General features: G+C 39.3%; 1 protein-coding gene across 5 annotated transcripts in view; it reads right to left on the bottom strand.

The window, feature by feature from the left end:
• Positions 1–18,349, bottom strand: part of LOC139766212 (zinc finger protein 385B-like) — a 205,566-nt gene that overhangs the window by 184,248 nt on the left and 2,969 nt on the right. For 2 of the 5 annotated variants that reach the window (XR_011716821.1, XM_071694517.1), the window contains exons 3-5: positions 8,423–8,512; positions 2,533–2,800; positions 2,270–2,414 (exon numbers count right to left, since the gene is read on the bottom strand). Coding sequence is in view for 4 of the 5 variants with exons in the window: in XM_071694517.1 (XP_071550618.1) it covers positions 2,270–2,414; positions 2,533–2,800; positions 8,423–8,512 (503 nt within the window). In the remaining variant the exon portion in view is untranslated. Of the gene's footprint in view, positions 1–2,269; positions 2,415–2,532; positions 2,801–5,835; positions 5,999–8,422; positions 8,513–18,217; positions 18,298–18,349 lie in introns of all 5 variants that reach the window. The other 3 variants (XM_071694519.1, XM_071694518.1, XM_071694520.1) reach the window with 3 other exon arrangements.

The raw sequence follows: 18,349 nt of genomic DNA, 5'->3' as shown, positions 1-18,349 counted from the left end.
ACAACTCAACACTGCATTCATCTACATCCTTCAATTCTGCGGTTCTTCTCTCACTTGATCTGCATCTTGTCCTGACACAGCTTCCTCAATAAACTCAAGTCTTGGACAGGATATCTCAGTGGGACAGACAAAATCTACTTAAGTTTAATGCCTCCAAGACCCAGTTTCTACCTATCTCTCTATCAAAAACTCCTCTCTACCTCTTCATATCTTTCCCTATAACTATGACCTGGCATATTTTCAAAGACAAGTTTTTCAGTTTCTCCAAAATTCACAAATACTTTCTCTTGATTTTTCTTTCTGCCTTTCACAATTCTCTCTATATTCCAATTAAGGCCCAGATTTGATGTAGACTTTTGTCCACGACGAGCTTTAAAAACAAAAAATCCAATTCCTAATCCATTCTCCATGCTTCAATTACTCTAACCTTTAACCTTTCTACACTTAATCTCTCCAGGTATCTCAAGAATTTCTTCGCACTAGTTTCATGTCTAAGCTCACTTACTCACATCACCCTCTTCTCAATGATACTGTTTCCTCTTTTTCAAAAACCTCTACAAATCTTTAGCCTTACCTCCACAAGATAAGTGATCAGACATCCCATCAGCTGTCCCTCTCAGCACATTTATGTAGTCTAATAATGCCCCTTGCCCATCTCTCCTACTCATATACATATACTTGAGCATATACCTCTTTTTAAACCAGATATTCCCAATCACCAGTCTTCTTCCAGCACAACTCCATAAGCTCTGTCTCTCCTACTCATTTACATATACTTGAGCATATCCCTCTTTTTAAACCAGATATTCCGAATCAACAGTCTTCTCCCGGCACACCTCCATAAGCTCTTCACCATATCCATTCATAGCACTGAATACCCCAAGCACCCCAATTACACCCTCAACTGTCTCATTACTCACCTTCACATTTAAATCACCCATGACTACCACCCTGTCTCATACCTTAAAACTGCTCACTCTCTCTCTCTCTCTCTCTCAGCTGCTCCCAAAACACTTGCCTCATGATCTTTCTTCTCATGGCCAGGTGCTTATGCACCAATAATCACCCATCTCTCACCATCCACTTTCAGTTTTACCCAAATCAATCGAGAATTTACTTCCCTTACATTCTATCACACACTCCCACAACTGCTTCAGGAGTAATGCTACACCTTCCTTAGCTCTCATCCTTTCACCAACCCCTGACTTAACTCTGAAGACATTCCAAACCATTCTCGCCCTTTACCCTTGAGCATCTTTTAACTCAGAGCCAGAACATCCAGGTTTCTTTCCACAAGCATATGGAACACCTGCTCCAGACCATAGGTGAATACCTACCTCTCAGATGAAAATAGTGCGCCCAACACTATCTCCGTAAGAAGTTGCCTGCATCTCAGAAGACCATGCATAAAAACCAGGAAACACGCTGCGAACAGGCAAAGGCCCATGTCGGACCAAGCTGAGGTCCGACGATCTTAAAAAGAAAAAAAAATCCTCAAGCATTCTACCTATCTGCCCTCTTCTCATCTTGGTTACATCTAAACACACTTAGATGTCCCAACTTGAGCCTTCAAGGATGATGAACACTTCTTGCCTGGCTCCTGTTTCCTCATTTAGAAATTGAAATACAAGAAGGGGAGGGTCTCCAGAGCCAGAACATCCAGGTTTCTTCCCACAAGCATATGAAACACCTGCTCCAGACCATAGGTGAATACCCACCTCCCAGAAGAAAAATAGCATGCCCAACACCATCTCCATAAGAAGTTGCCTGCATCTCAGAAGACCATGCATAAAAACCAGGGAACAGCTGCCAACAGTGAAAGGCGTGTCAGATCAAGCACAGGTCTGACTATCTTAAAAAAAAACAAATCCTCAAGCATTCTACCTATCTGAAAAAAATGCAAATCCTCAAGCATTCTACCTATCTGCCCTCTCTTCTCATCTTGGTTACAGCCACACAAACTTAGATGCCCCAGCCTGAGCCTTTGAGGACGATGAGCACTCCCTGCCTGGCTCCTTCTTCTTCCTCTTTTAGAAACACACCGTGAATACGGAGGTATAACATATTTGGGGGACCAAAACTTTTACAACTGAACTTTTGACAGACAATTGGTAGTCACTGTATTTAAAAGAACCCTGACAGATTCTTGAAATAAATGATACCTGGAATCCAGGTAATCTGTCTTTTTATGAAGCACTTGGGTTTTCTATCCCATTAAATCAAAAGTAGTGAGCTTAATGTCTCTTCATAAATAATACTGAACACTTACCTTTCTTTCTTTAAGTGAGGTTCACCTATGAGGTGCTGTTTCATGGGAATATCACCTGAACAGGTTATACTACAAAGAGTGCAAGTGAACACTTTCTGATTAAGTACCATCTCCTCTGTTACTATGCCAAGATTCCTAGCTGTATCTGAAAGGAAAAGGTTCATGTAACTTACTGATCTCAAAAAATCATGCCATATAAACACTTCATAGTCAAAACAGCACAAGTTATGCTTGAAAATCATACATCAAAAATGTCAGCTAACCTATGTCAAAGCTACCAGATGATTTCAAAGGCAAAGGTGAAGGGCTCTGACTTCGTGGTGAAGATGGAAAGGGCTGAATATCTGGAGTAGGTGCTTGGAAAGGTGTGCCATCAGCATCATCAAGTGTGAATCTATCCATACAAGCACTAATGCTTGATTGGCATGTGTAATTCCTTAGAGCTTTCATGTGATGAGATCCTTGAAGGTGAGCCTGTGCTGGAATAATGCCAGCCATGCTCTTAAGACACACCTTACATTCATAATATTTCTGTAATGAAAGGTAATGAAATTATCATTAACAGGTGCCGCCACAAAATAACTAACCAGTAGTTTTATAGGACACTATAAAAAGCAATATTCTCATTGCTCACTGCTTTATAGCTTTAACTATATAAGCTAAAAAAGTAGAATATGATAAAGCATACTTTCATCTATCATCATTTACTCCATTCCAATTCCATGAAGCAGATCAGGTTCATACAGCCTCTGAAATTTCTCATACAAGCCTTCATCCCAAGTCAAGTGTGATAAAATATAGACTTCCAAACTTATATAGGTGTTTTATAATTTTTCATTTTGCACACAAAGATGACAGAAAATAAAACCCAACATCTCAATGCTTCCACTGCATCCAATCCCTAATCATTCCTTTAGCAAATTCCAGAAATATCACAAGCCCAACAAGTTCTTTCAAAGCACCTATCCCTCTCTTTTATGGTCTATCTTGTACCTTGTACCCATGATTGTTCTATACCCAGTACACATCTGTCAGATTATCATATCACTTGCTATTTGTTCCAAAATCTATGTCAAATTAGACATCAGGTTTTCCTATCAAGGTATCTCACCTGAGGAAAAGGTAGACACAGGAGGGAAAAAAGTAGTGCTTATAGCTGTTAGAGCTACCTACATTGGTGCTAACATAAAAAATAATCATATTTGGTTTGGAACAGCCAAGCCTCTGGTATGAGCCCAAGCAGAAATGATAAAACATGTTTTTCTTAATACTTTGTATGGAGCTTTTCCCCATATATCTGAGCCACAACCTATACATGTATATAGAGAGAGAAGACTTGGCATTCCCATAAACCATTTCCTCATTAGTGCCCACGTACAGATATCGTCAGAAGGCTATATCACTAGAAATGTAGACATATCCATCAACATAACATTCCATTCAATGATAACTCAAGTAAACAATGATCTTATTAATATCATATGGTCCACCTACATCACAAGCAATGCAGAAATGTCCATCAACCCACATATCATCCACTGATGACTAAGGTAAACAATGATCTTATCATTCTTAACATATGATCCTTCGCATGCACCATTCCATGCATTCTTCCATTTTTTCTCTCCCTCCAATATTCCTTCACCATATTTGCCCATGTCACAGGAAGTCTTCCACTCACACCAACCCCTTTAATTGTACTATTGAACATTCTACTTGTAAAATCCCTGTCTTGCATTCTTTCCTCATGCCCAAACCATCTCAAAGTATTATCTTTCACCCATTCTACCACTCCATAATTCATCTCCTTTGCATTCCCTGCCATACCACATCTCTCAAAGATACCCTCATCTCTTTCTTAATTCCATCATGTCATACCACATGCTCCTCTCAAATAACTCATTTTCACATCCTGGATTCTTGACCTCTGTGACTCATTCCAAGTCCATGTTTTGACTGCATACGTCAGGATTGGGAGGACTATGCTGTCCCTTAATCCTCTCTTTACTTCCATACTTAAACCTCTACCCTTTATTATTCTATCATAAGACCCAAAGACTCTTCTACCCTGTACTGCTCTCTCACTTATCTCTCCTTCCGTATCACCACACTTACCCAAGACAACTCCTAGATCAGGGATAGGTAACCTGCAGCCCATGGGGCAGATCTGGCCCACAAAGGGATTTTGACTGGCCCTCCAGCAATTATTGGGATACTAAGCTTATCAGGTCTGCAAGCGATTTTTCCTTATTCTGAGTGTGTCATGTGACCACAATGATGGATCATGCACAGTGTCTTGTTACACTGGCCCCAGTTTCTATTTGTTCCAAATCAAACACCAAAAGTGACAGACACACTGGTGTACATACAAATGACAGGAAGGCAGGCTAACTTATTAATATTAGAAATTAGATACTCTCCTTGCACACACAGGTTTTCAGGTGGGATCTTTCAAATTTGTAAACAAACAGTGTTACTGTGTTTTAACAAGAAATCCACACTGAATCTCTGCTCAAAGAAGAAAATATAATTCTTTCTAGCAAGGTATGCATTTTGTCACCCATTTCATGGTTTAATACAATGGATAAGCATGTGGTCTGCAAGGAATATTTTGGACTAATCACCCCTTTTCTACATCCGCTGCGGAGTGATGTTCCCTTAGATTTGGTGGTTAAAAGGCATGCTAAGGTTACAGTTCACATTTCAAGAAATCCACACTGAATCTCTGCTCAGAGAAGAAAATATAATATTTTGTCACCCATTTCATGGTTTAATACAATGGATAAGCATGTGATTTGCAAAGAATATTTTGGGCTAATCACTCCTATTCTACATCCGCTGCAGAGTGATGTTCCCTTAGATTTGGTGGTTAAAAGGCATGCTAAGGTGACGGTTCACATATCAAGCAACTTCTCAACCTCTTGCAACAACAGGACATAATGTGAACCACATATTTACATGTTGCAAATTTAGCAAAAATAACATTTATAATTTCATGAAGTGTCTGCTGCATCAGTACCAGTTTTGATTGCACAACAATCACCCTCAGTATAAATCAAAACTAAAGATATCCTGAATTTAAAGCATTACATGGTGGTAAAAAACATGGCAAGAATCCAAACAAGCAGTAAAATAAAAATGTATTACAATCAGTGAAAACAACGGCAGCAAATAAAAAACACAAAAAATAAAAACTGTTACACATCAAAATGAAAGGGTTGAATCTCCATGAAAAAGTTGCTTAAGAGACGGTTTTTTTCATCGATATGAATTGTTTCTTTAATCCTAAGTTGATATGAAGATGAGGTGGAGTTCAGAACCATGAAACAATCCTCTGAACAAGCATTCTTAATTCTGAACTCTGAAACTGTTTGCAAATGTGAGAGCTCCTATCAGTCAACAAATGCTCTCCAACATAAGTTGGAATGTCAGTGGTTTCACTGACATAACAGGCAATACAGCCTGCGCAGGAAAACTTGTAAAGAACACTTGAACGGAGATTTTTGGGCTAGGATCCTTCACGCTAAACACATTACATGTGCTATGATACTTGTTGAATAACTCACGTTTTGAAATAAAACTGAAGAAAAAAATTCCAATGGCAAATAAAAGCAAAACACGGGAAGGTAGATGCTGAATGCTGAAATTTCCAAGACACTTGGCCACTATATTACTCCTTCATCAAGCACGCTGGGAAACCAGTTTGTCTCATTTGCCCAGATGATGTTGCTGCGAAAAGGGTGGCAAATATCAGACAACATTACAAGCCCTGCCATAGTGAACATTCTAAAAAGTTTACTGAACAAGCAAGGAAAGATGAAATTGAGCATCTGAAGGCTAATTTTGGAAAGCAAATGTAATTTTTTGCCAAGAAATGCAGTGAAAATGATGGAAATATTCATGCCAGCTATGACGTCACAAAACATACAGGTTGTACCTCTTTAATCCAGCAACCTTAGGACATGGCCAATGCCAGACCAGAGAAAATACCAGAAAACATAAATTGAACCCTAAGTCATATACAGTTGACAATCCAATCTCAGCACAATCAAAGTCTTTACAGAAGTTCCTTTACCTAATTTTTTCAGTGACTCCACCTTTCAAGCATAAATAATGATTTATGCTAATGCTTATTGGCACTAGCACCATCTTCTGCATCTTTTGATCTCTTGGATGATATCCTGAAGGGCTAAAATACAGTTGAATATAAGAAGTTAACATGACTTAATTTGCTCGCCTACAGTGTAAACAGCTTTTGGTGCCTTAGCACTGCTAAGAGAGTCACCCTGAGGGCAGATCCACAAACTAATAACTAATGGCAGCAGATTCAAAATGTGCCAGACCACAGAGCACTGGATTATAGAGGTACAACCTGTACTGCAGAAAAGATGCAGCCTTTTACGGCTGGTGAGTTTGTCAAGGAATGTTTACTGGCAGTGGTGGATATTGTCTGTCCTGAAAAGAAATCTTTATTTGCATCTATCAGCCTGTCTGGAAGAATGATCACACAAGAAGTTGAAGAAATGTCAGCAGATGTTGCAAAAAAGATGCAGCCTTTTACGGATGGAGAGTTTGTCAAAGAATGTTAACTGGCAGTGGTGGATATCGTCTGTTCTCAAAAGATATCATTATTTGCATCTATCAGCCTCTCTGGAAGAATGATCACACAGCAAGTTGAAGAAATGTCAGCAGATGTTAAGTTGTTAAAGGGATGTCTGCAACGAATTGCAATTTTTTTTCAATTACGCTTGATGAGAGCACAGACTTGAGAGACAATGCTCAACGTGCAGTGCTTGTGCAAGGAGTTCCCTTAACTTTTCAAATTTTTGAAGTTTATTCAATCAATTCCTATGAAGGACATAGTTTCAGTACTGAAGCACACATTTTTGAAGCTTTGTTGAAACTATCAGAGACGTTAAATTAAATTGGCATTACATATGATGGGGCACGAGCAATGGCACGGGAAAAAAAAAGGCATCATCGCATTGTTGCAAGACAAATGGAAAACCTTGGATTTGCACAGAAACTGGTTAAAATTCATTGCATTATCCATCAAGAGGCATTATGTGCCAAGTCTTTGAAATTAAAGGATGTTATGGACATTGCTATTAATGCAGCAAATCCACAAGATAGCTTCCATTCTCATTTACTCAGGGCAACCCCCATTTACTATCTCACTAATTTCATCACATCGAACTTTCTGATTCATATCCCCCGATACAACCACATTTCTCTCAATCTCAAAACAGTATACAGTCATTCAGATTTCTCCAGAAAAGCTTCACTTCATCCTCAACTTGCACAGTCTTCATATTCACAGGCATATATACACATACCCATGCATACTTCACAATCCCAATCTTTCCTGTCACCCACATTATTCTTGATCCACTCCATCCATGCTTTGTAACACCCTCCCACACTCTTGGTGATAGCAGAATTGCATATCCTTCTTTACCTCCTCCCCGATAATTTTCATCATTCCTATCCATACCACACCTTCCATGCCCTACTATAACTTGCATTCATCATTTACATTTTCACTCCACACACCATGCTCTGGGGCATGGTTTTCCCCAATTCCTAAAACATCCACACTTCAACTTTTAAACCTCTCCACAAGCTCCCTCCTTTTACTCCCACCAGTCAGCCCATTCATATTCAGTGCTATCATCCTTAATCACTCATCTCTTCTAATCCTCAGCATAAGGTAGACTTCAGTGCCTATTCTTAATCTTTTATGCCTTAACCTTGACAGGTTTACTACCAGAGGGCAACTCCAGTGCAGTGTTTCTTGAGGCACCAAATAGCTCCAAAATTGTCAAAAAAAAACAACTAAAAAATGACAGCACACCTCAGGTGTTTGTCCAAATTCAAAAGCATTGCCCTGATGTAGTTGGGCAACATCTCCCCCTTTAGTTCCACCCCTATGATATGTAATAATGAGGTCACCAAGAGAAGGCGGGGTGAGACTTGGGTACTCTAGTAAAACTAGAGTATCCCCTCAAGATACTGAAACTTAATAACCTAACTGATTTCAAACTTCTTTTTTACTTTTCACAGTGGCAACACCTCCAACCTCATTGGTTACAATACTGTCATTGCCACTTCCACACCATATGTAACAAAACATGAAACAAACACTGAGCTCACCTGGACACCAATACTTGTCATCACCAACAAGCCCTCCTGCACAGCTTGAGGTACACTATCTGTATTGGAGTAGAGGACAGCAGGCACCTTCTGTAAATCAAGGAAAAAAATCAGAACTTATACATATATATTTTTTCATACATATTCACCATTTCCTACATTAACAAGGTAGCATTAAGAACAGAGGACTGAACCTTAGAGAGAAAATCCTCACTTGGCCCCCTTCTCTGTCCCTTCTTTTGGAAAGGTAAAAACTGGAGGGGAGGATTTCCAGCCTTCCCGCTCCCTCCTCTTTTAGTTGCCTACTACGACACGCATGAAATACGTGGGAAGTATACGTGGGAAGTTCTCTCTCCCCCATCCCCATTTTCTCACTAGAATCAACCACCAACGCTGTAACATCGGCAAACAACAAATGATTCACTTCCTAAGCCCTCTCATCTCCAACAAACTGTATGCTTGCCCCTCTCTCTAAAACTTTTGCATTTATCACCCTAGCCACCCCATCCATAAACAAATCAAATAACCATGGTGACATCAAACACACTTGCAACACATCAACCTTCACTGGGAACCAATCACCCTCCTCTCTTCCTACTCATTCACATGCCTTACATCCTTGATAAACACTTCTCACTGCTTCTAGCAGCTCACATGCCTTACATTCTTGATAAACACTTCTCACTGCCTCTAGGAGCTTATCTCCAACACCATACATTATTAAGACCTTCCGCAAAGCATCTCTATCAACCCTATCATATGCCGTTATGCTCTGACATATACATACTGCCTCTACCATTACGCTCTTAAGTCTGTATACTGCCACTCGTTAGGAACTGATGTCTGTTATGCTCTGACATCAGCATATCCATAAATGTTACAAACAAATCCTTCTGTTTTTCTAAGTATTTCTCACATTCTTCAAAGCAAACACCTGAGCCACACATCCTCTACCACTTTGGAAAGCACACTGCTCCTCCCCTATCTGGTGTACATGCCTTCACCCTCTTAATAAATACTCTCCCATACAATTCTCCAGGTATACTCAACAAACCTATGCCTCTGTAGTTTGAACTCTTACCTTTATCCCCTTTGCCTTTGTACAATGGTACTATACATACATTCTGCCAATCCTCAGGCACTTCACCATGATCCATACATACACTGAATGTCCTTACCAACCAATCAACAACACGGTCATCACCTTTCTGAATAAATTCAACTGCAATACCATCCACTTCCCCCTCACTGGATTTCATCTTCCGCGAGGCTTTCACCAACTATTCTCTCTTCATCAATCCACTCTCCCTGACTCTCTCACTTCGCACACCACCATGACCAAAACACCCTTCATCTGTCACTCTATCACCAAACACATTCAACAATCCTTGAAAATGCTCACTTCATCTCTTTGTTCCACCACTGCCTGTTATCACTTGCCCCCTTCAATGATGTTCCCATTTTTTTCTGTTATCTTTCACACATTATTTACCTTCCAAAACAACTCTTTATTCTCCATAAAGTTTAATGATACTCTCTCACTTTTTAAATCTCTGCACCTTCCTCTTGACCTCCTGCCCCTTTCTCTTACATATCTCCCAGTCATTTGCACTCCCTCCTTGTAAGTACCATCCAAACGCCTCTCTTTTCTCTTTCACTAACAACTTTACTACTTCATCCTACCACTCACTACCCTTCCGTACTTGCCCACCTCCCACTTTTTTCATACCACATGCATATCTTGCACATGCCATCACTGCTACCCTAAATACATACCATTCCTCACCTGCTCCCATTACTTCATTTGCTCTCACCTTTTGCCATACTACACTACATCTCTCCTGGTAATTCTCTACACAAGTCTCTTTTCCAAGCTCACTTCCTCTCACCACTCTCTTCTCCCCAACATTTTCACTTCTTTTTTGAAAACTTCTACTAATCTTCACCTTTGCCTCAATAAGATAGTGATCAGACATCCCACCAGCTGCCCCTCTCAGCATGTTGACATCCACAAGTCTCTCTTTTACATGCTTATCAATCAATACATAATCTAACAATGTTCTTTGACCATCTTCCTACTAACACACATATGCTTATGGATATCTCTCTTTTTAAACAAGGTATTCCAAATCACATTTATTTTCAGCCCACAAATCCACAAGCTCTTCACCATTTCCATTCACAACACTGATTATCCCCATGCACACCATTATACCCTCAACAGCCACATTCCTCACTTCTGCATTCAAACCATCCATCTCTAATACATGGTCTCATGCACCAAAACTGTTACCACACTCAGTCATCTGCCCCCAAAACACTTGCCTCTCATGATCTTTCTTTTCATGACCAAATCAATCTAAAATTTTCCTTCTTACAGTGTATCACACACTACCAGAACTCCTGTTTCAGGAATAGTGCTACTCCTTCCTTAGCTGTTGTCATCTTGGGAGCACCTGTAATTTCTTATCCATTTCTATACATGATAATTTTGCACAACTTTTCAAAGCCTCAGGAGGGCCTGACCTAGGAATAGGACCAGCCTGGTTGCACAAGCCTAAAGATATGATTGGAGGGTAAGACCAACTATCCAACAGTTTTTACAGTCACTTCTATGAATTGGTCAGAAATTGACCAATATTCAAATGATATTTTGTAAAGATGCTTCCCAACTTAAGATGGGGTTATATTCTGATAAAACAATTGTATGTTGAAAACACTGTCAGTCAAAAATACATTCAATACTGTTATCTAAACTACTGATCATCATAGCTTAGTCCACCCTACCTTAAACCTTCTCAGAATGCTTACATTTACAATCCATAATTACCCTATGCAGCTCTTTCTTAAAAGCTTCAGCACCTTTAGTATCAGCACTTGTTGCCTCACTGCTAACCTTAAAAATATGAAAATCATGATGCCTTTTGAAACATTGGAACCAACCATGACTTCCTGTAAACATCTGCATATACGCAAGATCATCAGCACTGTATCGAAAAGACTTCTTGCCTTAGCCTGGATTGTCAGTAGGATAAGCAGCATGCACTTCTTTACCTAGTCCTCCTGCATGTGACAAGTAATTTCCATATCATCAATCGGCCCAGCTCTTTTATTTGTGATGACAATGAATTCAACTGATGGTGAAGATTTCACTGCATCACTAATTCGCTTCTTATCCTTTAAGATGGTTGAGATCGTTGATTGCAAAAGTCCTAAATCACTTGCAATAGCCATTACTGGCCTGCCACCTTCATGCAGGGCAATTACCTTTAATTTCATCTCAAGAGTAACTACCTTCCTCTTCTTCTCACTAGAGGAAGGAGACACAGATAGGCATTTTGTAAACATGATGGATGCAAAAACACAAAACTCAAAGTAAAAAAATGCTGTAAATACAGTACACTGTAGAGTAAAGATTGTTTACATTAGTCATTGCATAGGTGACTGGAAGCGGTGGCTCGCTGCCGCAGAGCAACATCACAAGAGAGTATCATACTGCATATCGCTAACTCGAGAAAAAATCAAAATTCAAAGTACAGTTTCTACTGAATGTGTATCACTATCATACCATCATGTTGAAAAATCGTAAGTCAGGGAGCATTTGTATACTGTATCAGTACTTGCATGTGGGATGAACATACACTTTATATTGAAAAGTGCACCCCTGTGAACTTTCCATGCATTACATACACAATAACATGTACAATACATGAACATACTACCAGAACTTGAAAGAAATGTTTTACCAAGAAAAATCATACTGCTGTACTTATCTAAAAAAAAAAAGTAATAAATACGGCAAAAATGTAATAGTTGGCAGCTCTGCATTACCTAGTAAAGTGATCCATCAATATCTGAAATGGTGACTTGGTTCATGACAGTGAAGACATGGTAAAAATTTTGAATGTTTTTTTCACATATAACTGAAGACAGAGCTTGTGTCCTAACTCCAGTTGCAACGCTAAGAGAAAACATTTTGCAACATATTGACTCAGGTTTGAAGATATACAAAACTGAGTAAAAATAAGAAAAACAGAAGGACCAGATATGTTTTATCCAAGAACAACGAAAAAGTTATAAAAAAGGTATACAAAAGATATATAAACCCTTGACTGTCTGAGGACAATGTATGGTGTGAAGTGATTTGATCAAGTAAGTAAGAAAAGGGTATGAGGCGGGTGTGGCAATAAAAAGTGTGTAGTTGAGAAAGCTGAAGAAGAAGTGCTGAAGTGGTTTGGATATATGTAGAGAAAGAGTAAGGTTAGGTTGACAAAGAGGATATATGTATCAGATGTGGAAGGAACAAGAAGGGGAAGACCAAAATACAGAAGGAAGGAACAGAAGAAAGGAAGAAGTGAAAAAGATTTTGAGTGATGGTGGCCTGATCATACCAGAGAATGAAGGGCGTGAATGCAATAAATGAAACTGGAATGATGTAATGCAATGTACAGGGGTTGACATGTTGTGAATGGATTGACCCATGATTCCATTCACTGCAATGTCCACTCACAGGTAAACAAAACACTTCTTCCAAATTTTCTCCATTCAAACTCACATCCCAAATAACCTGTTCCACTGCCTTACAACCTTTCTTTTATTCATATTCACTTTCAACTTTTTCCCTCCAAACAGTCTCTAGGACTCAGACACCAACTTCTCCAGTTTCTCACTCGAATCTGTCACCAGTGCTGTGTCATCAGAAAGCAATAACTGACTCACTTCTAAAGCCCACCCAACACTCACAGACTGCATACAGATCCTCCTTCACCATTCCATCCATACACAAATTATCCAACCATGGTGACAACACACCACTGTCCCAGACCAACCGTCATTTGAAAGTATTCACTCTCCTCATTTCCTACTCAAACATATAAGCAGCTTCCATCACACACCAAATATTCTTAAAACCTTCCACAAGAAATCTCTCTCAACCATTTTATATGCTTCTTCCAAATCCAAAAATGCCACATACAAATCCTTCAGTTTCTCCAAATATTTTTCACACAAATTCTTTAACGCATATGCTTGATCCATACATTCTCACTACTTCTAGAACCATACTGTTCCTTGCCAGTCTTATGCTCTGTACATACCTTCAATACTCTCCTATACAACTACCAGGTGCTCTTAACAAACCTATACCTCTGTGGTTTGAACACTCACCTTCATCCCCCTTGCATATACATAAACGCCCATACACGCACATATACATATCAATATATACACATTTACATACATATATAGGTATACATACACAGACATAAACATATATACACATGTACATATTCATACTTGCATGCCTTCATCCATTCCTAGCGCTACCCCCATCCAACAGGAAACAGCATCGCTACCCCCTGCTTCAGTGAGGTAACACGAGGAAAACAGACAAAAAAGGGGCACATTCATTCAGTCTCTAGCTGTCATGTGTAATGCACTGAAACCTCAGCTTCCTATCCACATCTAGGCCCTACAGACCTTTCCATGGTTCACCCCAGACGCTTCACATGCCCTGGTTCAGTCCACTGACAGCATGTCGACACCCGTATACCATATCATCCCAATTCACTCTATTCCTTGCATGCCTCTCACCCTCCTGTATGTTTAGGCCCAGAATGCTCAAAAATTATCCCTATATACATTGAAAATCCTAACATATCAACATAAATCAACAATGCAATCAATCCCCTTCCTTAAGAAATTCAACTCCAGCCATTTTTGCCACATTTCATCTTATATAAGGCTTTCAGCACCTTTTCTTTCTTCAAATCACTCTCTTTGAGTCTCCCACTACCCATACCAACCCAACCCAAACACCCTACATCTGCCACTCTATTTTCAACCACACTGTCTTTCAAAATCCTACTCCATCTCCACACTTTATCAATAACTGTTACTATTTCCCCATTTGCTACCTTCATCGATGTTTCAATTTTGTTCTCCTGTTCTTCAACACACTAATAACCTCCTTTGTTGTGGGGCAATTCCTCTAGAAGGCCTTTCCTTCTCCCCAGTAAACAAGAGCAAAAAGGCATTTTTGCCAAAAGAAACTATGCCCTTTTTGGTATAGCAATATGAGCTTCCTATCATCATGATAGTTCATATCTATCTCCACTTACATAAATGGTCCTTACTGAAAATTTGCCCACAACTGGAAATTCCCTGAAAGATGCTTTGCCCTGTGCCTTTTTCTTCAGGTTCCTTACAGCCCATGGTTGCACACTGCAATAGTTTCAAGAGGTGTCATGTATAACAGACAAAATCCAGAGTCCCTATCCACAAAAAGGCCCCACAGACTTTCCATGGTTTGACCAACCACATCAGAGTCCTGATTCAGTCCAATGGCAGCACTCTGTCCCCTGTATAACACATCACTCCAGTTCAATCTACCCATTGTACACTTCACACTTTCCTGCATGTTTAGGCTCTAAACCTACAAAGCACCTTTCACTCCATCCTTGATTTCCCTCTTTCCTTGTTTCCTCTTACTCAGCATCTCACTCATCCTCTTCATATAGCCAAACCAGTTCAGCACATCCTCTTCAGCTATCTCATACATTTTCCTCTTATTATCACATCTCTCTCTTACCCTATAATGTTATTCAATCAACCCTCTTCCCACCACATATTGGCTTCAAACACTTTATTTCCAACCAACAGATCCTCTTCTCTACACTTTTGTCTAAGGCCCATGCCTCAAATCTATGGCTCTCAAGTTTACTTCACTGTCATAACTAATCCCAAGTATCTAAATCACTCAAATTCCTCCAAGTTCTCTTCATTTAAACTAAGCACACTCCAAATAGCCCGTATCTCTTCATTGCTAACCCCTATAATACAGCTTATTCAGAATTACTCTCAACTTTCACACACTCTCCCAAACTCAGACACCAGCTTCTATAGCTCTTACTCAGATCCACCACAAATGACACATCATCAGCAAACAAACAACTCATCTCCCATGTCCCCAAACCCCAATACACTGCATACCTGAACCTCTCTCTTAAATCCTTGCATTCACACCCTTCACCATTCCATTCATTTACAAATGAAACAACATTTGTGACATTACACATCCCTTAAAGAGACTTACGTCACATAGAAACAATCATCTTCCCTCTTACTACTCACACAAATGCTTTACTCTCATCAAAAATTCTTCAATGCTTCAAGCCACTTTTCTCCCAGAAATGTGCTTAACCCAAGTTCACTTAACATGGGAACAAAGTCTTCTCAAAAATTCCAACAAATTATTTATATTCATTTATTATATTTTATCGCCATTTCCTGCCTTAGAGAGATAGCGCCAAGAAACAAATGAAGGCCTATCCACTCATATACACATATATATATATACATAAACGTCCACACATGCATATACATACAAATACATATACAATACACATTCATGTATACATATGTATATATACATACACACATATACATATATATACACATGTACATATTCATACTTGCTTGCCTTCATCCATTCCTAGCACCACCCCACCCAACAGGAAACAGCATCATTACCACTTGTTTCAGCGAGATAGGAACAGGAAAAGACGAAAAAAAAAAAAAGCCACATTTGTTCACACTCAGTCTCTAGATGTCATGTATAATGCACTGAAACCACAGCTCCCTATCCACATCCAGGCCCCACAGATGTTTCACATACCTTGGTTCAGTCCATTGACAGCACATTGACCCCAGTATACCACACTGTTCCAATTCACTCTATTCCTTGCATACCTCTCACCCTCCTGTATGTTCAGGTCCTGATCACTCAAAATCTTTTTCACTCCATCATTCTACCTCCAATTTGGCCTCCCACTTCCCCTTGTTCCCTCCACCTCTGGCACATATATCCTGCTTGTCAATCTTTCCTCACTCATTCTTTCCATATGCCTAAACCATTTCAATACACACTCTACTGCTCTCTCAACCATACACTTTTTATTTCCACACATCTCTCTTACCCTTTCATTACTTACTCATCAATCAAATCACCTCACACCACATACTGTCCTGAAGCATTTCATTTATGACACATCCACCCTCCTCTGTACAACCCTATCTACAGCCCATGCCTCGCAACTGTACAATATTTTTGGAACTACTATTCCTTCAAACATACCCATTTTTGCTCTCCAGGATAATGTTCTCTCCTTCCACACATTCTTCATCACTTCCAGAACCTTCGCCCCCTCCTCCATCCTCAGACTCACTCCTACTTCCATGGTTCCATTCGCTGCTAAGTCCACCCCCATATATCTAAAACACTTCACTTCCTCCAAATTTTCTCCATTTAAATTTACATCCCAATTTACTTGTCCCTTAACCCTACTGAACCTAATAACCTTGCTCTTACTCACATTTACTCTCAAATTTCTCAATTCACACACTTTTCCAAATTCAAGTCACCCAAACTCTGCAGTATCTCACTTGAATCAGCCACCAGAGATGTATCATCAACAAACAACAACTGACTTTACTTCCCAGGCCCTATCATCAACAACAGACTGCATACTTGCCCATCTCTCCAAAACTCTTGCATTTACCTCCCTAACCACCCATCCACAAACAAATTAAACAACCATGGGGACATCACACACCCCTGCCACAGACTGACCTTCACTGGGAACCAATCACTCCCCTCTCTCCCTACTTAACTTGGGAAAAAATCTCAAAATTCCAAGACATGATTTATACAAATATCATAACAGCAATATGACAAGACGTGATAGTGGAGAGAGTTATGAAACTCAAGAAAAACATGTAAACCTATCCTAATCTCCCCTAGTAAAAACCTATCCTAATATCCCCTAGTAAATAGAATATATCTTAATCTTGAAATTGCAAAAAATGTACAGAATTGAGGTCATTACCTATATGTAAGCAATGTCCAACAACTGTTTGCAAATGGTAACCAAGAGGATCAATTCAAATCATAAAAAGAATAAAAAGTATATACCAGCTGCTAGAAGGTATTTTCTAGGACTCAAATCACAAAGTCCACAACAAGGCCAGGCCTTAACTGAAATTTAGAGAGGATTATGAAAGGAAAAAAAAGACTAGGGAAAGTATTTAACAAACTTAGGAGGAAGTGAAAATCTGTCTTTAAAATGAGCCATATCATAGTTATTGGGTAAGATATCAGAGTGGAGAGAGTTCCAAAGGTCCACGGTATAGGGAAAGAAACAGTCAGCAAAATGTCCCACCCTTGAGTTCCCAACAGCCACACAGTAATCATGAGACACAAGGTGTTTCACTTAAGTCTACTGTTAACTCCACATTTAACCTGATCTTTAAAATACACATCACTATCATCATATCTAAAAAACTATATGTTCCAAATAATGCTTCACCACTTCCAATGTACTATAAGGACTCTACACTAATACTGCATACGAAAATAATTCAATACCTAAAGCTTTCTACTCTCTGGCTAAAGTACTTCTATACTACACACATATTTCAAAATGGGGATACTAAACGAACTGCATGATCAGGATGTTCCTTTGCCAACATAAGTGATAACTATACAAGTGCAACTGGTTAATGATGCATGACTGAGGTTAAGTTTGGTTGTGTAAACTTAACCTTAATGACATTTAGGATATAAAGGCAGCCTATGGACAAGACAGCACCTAGAAGAAAATGGCATGCAACTGTCATTTTTGCAAAGAGAAGAATCCCCAAACCTTGCTATTCTTATTTCTAATGAATCAATCAATATCTACTGATAGTATATATCTAGATACTTAAAAGTCTGTTACAGTTGCACATCACTATTACCTTCAGATATCTGGTAACTCTTTTCTTCAGTGCTAGCACATTGTATAGAGAAGTGAACTGCAGTTACAGAAGAAAGTGCCCTGTATAGAGAATACAACAGCAGGTGAGCATAACTTAGGCCATTACTTTTTT

Source organism: Panulirus ornatus, chromosome 57, assembly GCF_036320965.1.
Source record: "Panulirus ornatus isolate Po-2019 chromosome 57, ASM3632096v1, whole genome shotgun sequence".
NCBI classification, from domain to species: domain Eukaryota; kingdom Metazoa; phylum Arthropoda; class Malacostraca; order Decapoda; family Palinuridae; genus Panulirus; species Panulirus ornatus.
The sequence above is the reverse complement of the archived record's forward strand: the minus strand, read 5'-3'. Positions and strand labels throughout refer to the sequence as shown.